This window comes from Octopus bimaculoides, chromosome 9 (genome assembly GCF_046866305.1).
Source record: "Octopus bimaculoides isolate indiv1 chromosome 9, ASM4686630v1, whole genome shotgun sequence".
NCBI lineage: Eukaryota > Metazoa > Mollusca > Cephalopoda > Octopoda > Octopodidae > Octopus > Octopus bimaculoides.
Window position 1 is genome coordinate 24564044 of NC_142936.1, and position 10000 is coordinate 24574043.

The window sequence follows — 10000 nt, forward strand, 5'->3', positions numbered from 1 at the left end:
CTTAAAGGAGTGTTACTTCTATTTATTCTTGATAGAACCCTAAGCTTGTCATCTCTAGTAATACTATCGCTTTAACACTCATTAACCCTCTTCCTTGTTCTGATCTTTTCCTGTGTCTATAATATGTATATTGTAGGTAAATGATTCTGTTCATTGGAAACTACCCACTTGTTTTCCTATCGATATGCTTCAGCGTATCCTTTCTCTACTCAATAATTTCTGTTCGATACCGTATTAGGGTTTTGCCCTCGCATTGATTACTTGTTTGCTGCATTCAGTTTCGATTTTCAAGTCTTCATTCTGCAAAAATATTCTTTACTAAGGTTTTTCATTCACTTCTCTATTTTTAATTTTATCGCTTTCAGGATTCCCAGATTGTTTCTTCTGCGTTTAATGATTTTATAGTTTCGTCATTAATCAGATATCGATTCCAGTACTTTTTATGAGTTTTCTCCACTTCATACCGACCATAGCACCGTTTTTAAAAGTCATCCCAACATCGTTTCTAAATATTTCTACATTTCGCGCTAAGGAATTCGGTCACATTGAGTTTACCACGAAGCCTCAAATTGTCCATAGATCGATCGCTTACTTTTCTCTTGTTCTTTTCTACCAATGAGTACCCTTCCTTAGCTTTGGGTAATATAATTGACAAAAGGATCGATATAATCATAAACAAGATAGGAGAGAAGATGCCCTTGAAAGATTTTTTTAATTGGTTTTCTGTTAATCTTGCCCTCTTCCCACTTAAAAATTCTACTCTCCAACAACACATTGTATTTTCTAACATTTGGGACTGAGTCGTACGTTTTTCTAAGATCGATCTCCGCGATTCATGAATTAGTCAATTTTTTCATGACCATTTTGTCAATCATTAATTGTTCTTTTGTTTCATTACTCTTTTTTTTGACAGCCTTTCTGTTTATCAGGCATTAAGTGTTTCACATATAACTGTTGGTATACCTCTTCTGCAATTCTCCCTGTTTTGCGGCAACCACAGAATTGGTAAACACGTACATTGGTCAGTGAACCAAAGCAACATTACATTTTAGTTAGTCTTTTAGTATTGGACATAGTCCTCCATTTGTTGGCCACATAGGTACTTACACTTATTTAGTTGTATCACTATGGTTTCATGGTAGGTTATAAACTCTTTTACCCAGAAGCTACGAACCAGATCTAGTTCTGTCCTTTATTATATTCCCACATTTATCCCTAAATAGCTTATTTTCCGAAAAATTTCAGAATTTTGCTTTTGACATAATTTTTCTTATTTTTCATGCCTATCAAATGAGCGTTTCTCTATTGTTTAAAAATGGCGATTGGTTGTTTCTTTCTTCGTATTTTCTGATTTTGACAGATTTTGCCTCTACTCCCTGTTTTAGTTCTCCGATTGGTATTCCAGTTCCATTCTTCCTTACGTGATATATTTCCTCTATTCTACCTTTCCTTTCTAATTTACTTTGCTTCCACTTGTCGAATTTACTTATATCCACTAAGGCCACTAAGTCTCATTAATATCCACTTTTTCCATCATGGTGTCCTTTCTTTTTCACTAACACTTTTGCAACTACGATTACACCTGCTAATCTCAGTATTTGCATCCTTAATGTTTTCATTGGTCATTTTATCAATCACGCTGTTTAATTTTATCTTTTGTTTTCCTTAAAGCTTGGTTCTACCTACTGTCTCCCAGTTATCTAATTCTAAGGCTTCCGTTTCCTTCAATCGCTGCCTCAGTTCTTGCACTTGTTTTTGTTGGTGTTGGGGGAGTACAGACCCTTTCTGGTACTGCATTGCATTTGTTACGGAGCTTGGATTGAGTCTTTTATTGCATTAGTGTTTGTGTAGAATGTGCTTTGTATTTGCGGATTTGGAGGTGGGAGGAGGTAGTAGTGAAATTCAATTGCTAGTGTCTTGCGTAGGATGTGGGCTGTTCTTTGCATGACTGTATTTTAGATAGTGTGTCGTGTTGTCTGTCCAGGTTTCTATGTTGTAGTGTTGGTATATTGCCCAGTTGATATAGTTACTTACTCGGTCATACCTGTATATATGTATATTCAGATTTGGTAAGGAGTGGACAGCCACAGATGATGTGGTCAACTGTCTCATTGTGTTGGTTGCATATTCTGCATTTGGTGTTAAGGCCTGTTTTCGTTATTTTGTTTTTATAGTTGTTTGTGCAACGAGAATAAGTCCTTCAGTTTCTGCTTTTAGTTCAGAGTTTTTCATCCATTGCTGTCTTTCATTTAGGCTCACTTCTCTCTCAAGCCTTGCACGATAATGACCATTTTTCTCTCCATTTTTTCTTTAGTATGTTGTAGCTCTGTTTTCATATTGTTGTTTTGTGTGTGTGTGTGTGTGTGTGTGTGTGTGTGTGTGTGTGTGTGTATGCGTGCGTGCGTGTGTGTCTTTCATAATTTCTGTCATGTTGTCATCTGATATTGGTGTTTCAGTATAGTCTGTATTTATTTTCTATTTCATCGTCACTCGGCGCATAGAGAAAAGCATTTTCTTCTATTTTTTTTTTTCGTGTTACTTTATTACGTGTAGCAATCGTCCACTTTTTGTTTCTAAGTATTTTTGTAGTCCAACTGTTGTTATTTTATAGTAGTTCTGTATCTGCGTCAAGCCACGGCCTCCTTCTGAGCGGGGCAGATGTACTCTGTCTGTGTTTGCTTTGGAGGGGTGACTTCGGTATGCTCTTAATAGTTTCATAGTTTCTCTATCCAAGTTTCTCAATTCACTAATCTTCCAGTTTATTATGATGTAATTTATAACTGGCACGGCTAGCGTGTTTATCTCTCTATTATTATCATTCTTGTTATTGTTGTTGTTGTTGAGTGAGTGAGTGAGTGACTGAGTGAATGAGTGAGCAGCACATGCCATCAAAATGACACTAGAGTACAAATACACGGAGCCATCTTGACTATCCGTCTGATAAGAGTACACCAGGCACACGCATCGCAACCACATGCATGTGTGCGACTTGGTGAATTCATATCACTTCACTTTTACATTTCGATATCCTGGATAGATGTGAGCTCTGCTAGCTTGATACGGTAGCACTGTATAACGTCCTCACGTTGTTTTTTGTTATTGTTTTTTGTCTTTTTTTAACTATATATATGTATGTATATATATATACATACATACATATATACATATATATATATATATATATATATATATATATATATATATATATATATATTAAAAATAACGTCGACCACTAACGTGGACAATTAATGCGCTAGAAATAGATCACATCTTGTGTCTATTAAGACCTAAATTGTTCTCAACATGAAATATAGCAGCATACCAAACCGTGAGCGGGCAAGACATTTACAATCACCTAAAAAAGCATTCTTAAACAGGAACCGGTTTCGGATTTAACAAATTCTTACCATTTGTCTATTCCTCTTCAGCCTGATTTGTAATGTAACCGCAATCATCAGAATCGTATACAGAGTTGCCCACCGCCATGGGTGCGGTTACATTAAGCTGTAATTAGCAGAACCATATGCACGCGTGGTAAGAATTTGTTAAATCCGAAACCGGTTCCTGTTTAATAATGCTTTTTTAGGTGATTGTAAATGTCTTGCCCGCTCACGGTTTGGTATGCTGCTATATTTCATGTTGAGAACAATTTAGGTCTTAATAGACACAAGATGTGATCTATTTCTAGCGCATTAATTGTCCACGTTAGTGGTCGACATTATTTTTTAAAATGTACCTTAATCCCCTGAGATTGCAGATAATATTTCTGAATCTCTTTGATTCTTTAGATGTGCTGGCCTCCTGATAATTAATCGATATTAACTAATATATGATTAATTAACAGATTTTATATATATATATATATATATATATATATATATATATATATATATATATATATATATATATATATATATATATAGACGTGCAGACAGATAGATAGACAGACATATATACAGACAGACAGACAGACAAATAGATAGATAGATAGATAGATAGATAGATAGATAGATAGATAGATAGATAGCGAGAGAGAGAGAGAGAGAGAGAGAGAGAGAGAGAGAGAGAGAGAGAGATGTTGATATTAGAATGTGAAGAGGATGTTGCAAGTATGTAGTATCAGTAAGCTCAATATCACTTATCATATGTAATGGAAATATTTTAATGATGTTTCAATATCTCCAGTAAGAAGAGTTCTGCAAAGGAGAGCGTCTAAACAGAATTGTGTATATGTTTGTGGGTGATAGTTAGAGATGTATGTGTAAGAGGGATGTCTAGTTAGTGATACGTCATAAACACATGTTTCTCGACCCACTTAACGAACGTGCAACACTAATATATATATATCAATGATTTTACAAACAACAAATGCTACTACTACTACAATCACTACTACTGCTGCTGTTACCACTACCATCATCACCACCGCCACCTCCAGCAGCAGCAGCAGTAGTAGTAGTAGTAGTAGTGATGGTTGTGGTGGTGGTGGTGGTAGTAGTAGTAGTAGTAGTAGTACTTAAAATTGATTCAGCTTTACTGTTGGTAATTATGATTGAAAAACGTTGTTGTTCTAGTGTTTTTAGACCCCGGGTCAGTCCTATTCAGGTAGACCTTATAGATCTATTGATCAAAGATTTTCTAACTGTGACCATCCTGTTTTTTTTCCGTATCAAGGACTACATTCTATTCTTCAGGTAGACCTTATAGATCTATTGATCAAAGATTTTCTAACTGTGACCATCCTGTTTTTTTCCGTATCAAGGACTACATTCTATTCTTCAGGTAGACCTTATAGATCTATTAATCAAAGATTTTCTAACTGTGACCATCCTGTTTTTTTTCCGTATCAAAGACTACATTCTATTCTTCAGGTAGACCTTATAGATCTATTGATCAAAGATTTTCTAACTGTGACCATCCTGTTTTTTTTCCGTATCAAGGACTACATTCTATTCTTCAGGTAGACCTTATAGATCTATTGATCAAAGATTTTCTAACTGTGACCATCCTGTTTTTTTTCCGTATCAAGGACTACATTCTATTCTTCAGGTAGACCTTATAGATCTATTGATCAAAGATTTTCTAACTGTGACCATCCTGTTTTTTTTCCGTATCAAGGACTACATTCTATTCTTCAGGTAGACCTTATAGATCTATTGATCAAAGATTTTCTAACTGTGACCATCCTGTTTTTTTTCCGTATCAAGGACTACATTCTATTCTTCAGGTAGACCTTATAGATCTATTGATCAAAGATTTTCTAACTGTGACCATCCTGTTTTTTTTCCGTATCAAGGACTACATTCTATTCTTCAGGTAGACCTTATAGATCTATTGATCAAAGATTTTCTAACTGTGACCATCCTGTTTTTTTCCGTATCAAGGACTACATTCTATTCTTCAGGTAGACCTTATAGATCTATTGATCAAAGATTTTCTAACTGTGACCATCCTGTTTTTTTCCGTATCAAGGACTACATTCTATTCTTCAGGTAGACCTTATAGATCTATTGATCAAAGATTTTCTAACTGTGACCATCCTGTTTTTTTTTCGTATCAAGGACTACATTCTATTCTTCAGGTAGACCTTATAGATCTATTGATCAAAGATTTTCTAACTGTGACCATCCTGTTTTTTTTTCGTATCAAGGACTACATTCTATTCTTCAGGTAGACCTTATAGATCTATTGATCAAAGATTTTCTAACTGTGACCATCCTGTTTTTTTTCCGTATCAAGGACTACATTCTATTCTTCAGGTAGACCTTATAAATCTATTGATCAAAGATTTTCTAACTGTGACAATCCTGTTTTTTTTCCGTATCAAGGACTACATTCTATTCTTCAGGTAGACCTTATAGATCTATTGATCAAAGATTTTCTAACTGTGACCATCCTGTTTTTTTTCCGTATCAAGGACTACATTCTATTCTTCAGGTAGACCTTATAGATCTATTGATCAAAGATTTTCTAACTGTGACCATCCTGTTTTTTTCCGTATCAAGGACTACATTCTATTCTTCAGGTAGACCTTATAGATCTATTGATCAAAGATTTTCTAACTGTGACCATCCTGTTTTTTTTCCGTATCAAGGACTACATTCTATTCTTCAGGTAGACCTTATAGATCTATTGATCAAAGATTTTCTAACTGTGACCATCCTGTTTTTTTCCGTATCAAGGACTACATTCTATTCTTCAGGTAGACCTTATAGATCTATTGATCAAAGATTTTCTAACTGTGACCATCCTGTTTTTTTCCGTATCAAGGACTACATTCTATTCTTCAGGTAGACCTTATAGATCTATTGATCAAAGATTTTCTAACTGTGACCATCCTGTTTTTTTTCCGTATCAAGGACTACATTCTATTCTTCAGTATATTTTATATGAATTTTTTTTGTTGTTTTTTTTTGTTGTTATCGTTGAGATTTGAAAGAGAGATTTGCCTGCTATTGTTTCTAGCAGGCGCAGAAACGCATCTGAAATGTTTCAGCTGTAAGGTTAGGTGGAAGCAGAGTTATTGCAAATTAGTGCGGCGGCGGCAGCAGCAGTAGCAGTAGCAGTAGCAGCAGCAGTTGTAGTAGTAGTAGTAGTAGTAGTAGTAGTAGTAGTAGTAGTAGTAGTAGTAGTAGTAGTAGATTTTGTTCTTTGTTTATATATATATATATATATATTTTTTTTTTTTTCATTTCTTTTGGCAGAAACGAAGATGTGGATACGGAATCACAAGCGTTGCATCGATTTCTTTGACTGATACCATTCCATGTGCCTTTTATCTGACTGACATTACAACATGCAAGTGTGGAGAACGAGAATATTTTCAAAAGAGGTAGCAGACAGCTGTAATAACATCAATGAACTGCAATTCCTCCAAATAGCCTGGAAACGAAAGGGAAATCCGAACGAGGAATATTTCCAGGAGGAAATATGAGGCTGCGATCGGTCCTATAACATTCCTCTACATTAAAAGAAAGCGGAGAAAAGAGTATATTCAGCAAGCTGCCATAAATATGGTGCTATGAACTACGTTTTTCTGGGGGTTTTTTTGTTTTTTTTTACAAGGACAGCCTTTCCCTTAGCTGCTGAATACGTTGTACAGTAACATTCTTCCATCTTTTCGCCAAATTACCTCAATCAAAGTCAGTTTCATCATTACCCCATCCACTACCTGCCCAGTGAATAAATTTGAATTTTTATTGAAAACTGCTGCCATTCCTCGATTCTTCGGTGACATTTCAGCTGGGCTGTGCTATGATCTTCATTTTCATTGTTCATCTTTTTAATTATTCTTATTGATCAGCTGTACTACAGTTACCTTCCTTAAAATGTTCGTTTTCAATATGAATAACCGATGTACAAAGAGGATCGCTCTCTCCCTTATCCTATTGATTGTAATTTATTCAGCATATTCGGTATTGAAATTCCCTGATCCTGAATTTATGAAGAGCGATGTTGACATAAAATGTCAGTTGCCAAACATTGACCCTTACGATAAAGCTATTATTGATTATATATTCCACCCAGAACCGTTGCATTGCTCTCTCAAAGCCGACTTAACCTTCTTTAACAAGACGGGTTTACTACAACTTAATGAAACGGCTGCCAAAGAAGCTGGTTTCTCTATAGCAACTCTAAACTGTAGTTACCAGAGTGTGTATCGAACTCATGAAGACGATGATCATGTGGATTTCAAGAAACCAGTTTGGATTCAATTACCTGCTGATGTACCTGAAGATTTTTTCCTTATCATCTGTCACGACATTAATCGGCGCTCATTTACCCATCTTCATGCTCATGTTTCGAAGAAAACCTTTCAGAAAATTAAACGACCCTCTCACTGTCCCCAAGCACCATACAATGTTTTAATTTTTGGGATTGATTCTCTTTCAAGATTAAATGCAGTAAGGAAACTTCCCAAAACATATAAATATTTAACTGAAACTCTGGGAGGTTTTGCCTTTAAAGGCTACACTAAAGTCGGTGAAAATACATTCCCAAACCTGATCCCATTACTGACAGGGAAATACACATATGAACTTCATAAAACCCCAGTGGGAAGCAATTTTTTTGATGGCTACCCATTGTTGTGGAAGAATTTTTCAAAATGCCAGTATGTTACAATGTTTTCAGAGGATGCACCCATCATTTCTTTATTCAATTACCTAGATAAGGGATTTCTTAAACAACCTACTGACCACTACATGCGGCCATTTTGGTTATCTTTTGAGGCTGTTCATCCAGTAAAAAACATGTTGGGTCCTGTGTGGCTTGCTTTGGAAAATAAAAAAGTCCGCCTGGGGAAAGTTTCAAACTTATGCCATGGCGGTAGTCCAAAACATATGTTAGTAGTAAATTATTTCCTCAGTTTCCTTCGCCGTTATTATCACCAAATGCCTCTCTTTGGTCTTTCCTGGATTACAGAAATCAGTCATGATTATTTAAACATGATTGAAATAGCGGACAATGACTTTCTTGAGTTTTTTAAAGTTCTCAATTCCGAAGGCTTTTTAGATAATAGTTTTCTTTTCTTCATAAGTGATCATGGACATAGATTTGACTGGTTTCGGCGAACACTTATTGGACGCATTGAAGATAAAATGCCATTATTTATTCTGAAAGCACCAGAAAAATTTAAACGCAAACATCCAACAATTGTAAGTAATCTTCAACAAAACAGTGAATACTTAACGTCACCTTTTGACACTCATGAAACTGTTAAAGATATTTTGTATGGTAATTTTAAATCCCATTCAAAGACATCTAGAAGCAACAATCAAATTTTCCAACCAATTAGTTTATTTGAATCAATTTCAAAAGCAAGAACATGCGCGCAAGCAGGAATACCACAACAGTTCTGCGCATGCTACAAAACAACAGACATTGATCCTAAGGAAGCAATTGTTTCGGATCTTTCAAAATATATGTTAAAGTCTGTCAATTCATTGACCGAAAAGTTTCGCAATGTATGCGCTGAACTTAATTTTTTCTCTGTATTAAATGTACAAAAACAAAGTCCATCGGGATCACTTAAGATTAAAAAGAATCCAAAACTGTTAGGTTTTCAATTGACGTATGACGATCCACTTGGATTATATATTATTTCAATGAAAGTTACTCCCAGTGATGCTATTTTTGAAGCAATGGTCAATGTTCGTACTGTGAATTCTATGGAAATACTTGGGGATATTTATCGGATTAACCGTTATGGTAATCAATCATTTTGCGTGAACGAAAAGAGCCTGAAACCTTATTGTTATTGTATTTGATATTTTTTTATTAATAGATTGATACTTTTAATGTGTTGGGAATTGATATAATTAATTCAGTCTCCCTCTTTCACTTTTTCTCTTTCTTTGTCACTGTCTCTGTTTCTAATGTTTAAATTTTTGAAGAATTTAAGGAAAAAGATAAAAGCTAATTTCGAAATTGTTCAATCTTCAAACGCCTACTTCATCACCCCATTGCTCTCAGTTGTTCTAAATTTACACAGGGCTGTGATACATCTGTGGTGGAACTGAGGCTGTTTCCTGAGCTCGAACATAGATATTTTGTGGTAAAGTAAACCAAATGGTTGCAATAGATTGCTGGTAACTGGTCGCTGATTCATGGAAAAGCAATGATAGAGCGTTCGAAATGAAGCCTGAAGTTAAGTCATGCTTTACGTGTCGTTCTATTTATTAAGTATTTATTCAAAGGGACAGAGAGCAGCCCATATATATATATATATATATATATATATTATAGATCGTTGACCAAACCATTCAATTTTTTTTCTCCCTGTTTTTCTCCTTGTTTTCTCCGTATTCTTTCTGTTGAAGAACGTAGCTCGAAACGTTAAAGACTTTCTGTATTCCCGAGCGTTAAACTAATACATCCTTTTGTTGTTTACACCACCTGTCCTCGTCTGTTGTTTTTGTTTCGTAAATTCTCCCATATATATATATATGGGCTACCCTCTGTCTTTTGGATACGACACGTATAGCATGACTTAACTTCT

At 35.2% G+C, this 10000-nt stretch overlaps 1 protein-coding gene across 3 annotated transcripts in view; it reads left to right on the top strand.

Moving 5' to 3' along the window:
- The window catches only part of LOC106884214 (uncharacterized), a 58681-nt gene extending 49249 nt beyond the window's left edge, over positions 1-9432 (top strand). For all 3 annotated transcript variants that reach the window (XM_052970505.2, XM_014935465.3, XM_014935464.2), the window contains exon 2: positions 6705-9432. In XM_052970505.2, the coding sequence (XP_052826465.1) occupies positions 7329-9269 (1941 nt within the window). In that variant the 5' untranslated portion in view covers positions 6705-7328 and the 3' untranslated portion in view covers positions 9270-9432. The remainder of the gene's footprint in view (positions 1-6704) is intronic.
- Positions 9433-10000: the final 568 nt, after the last annotated feature.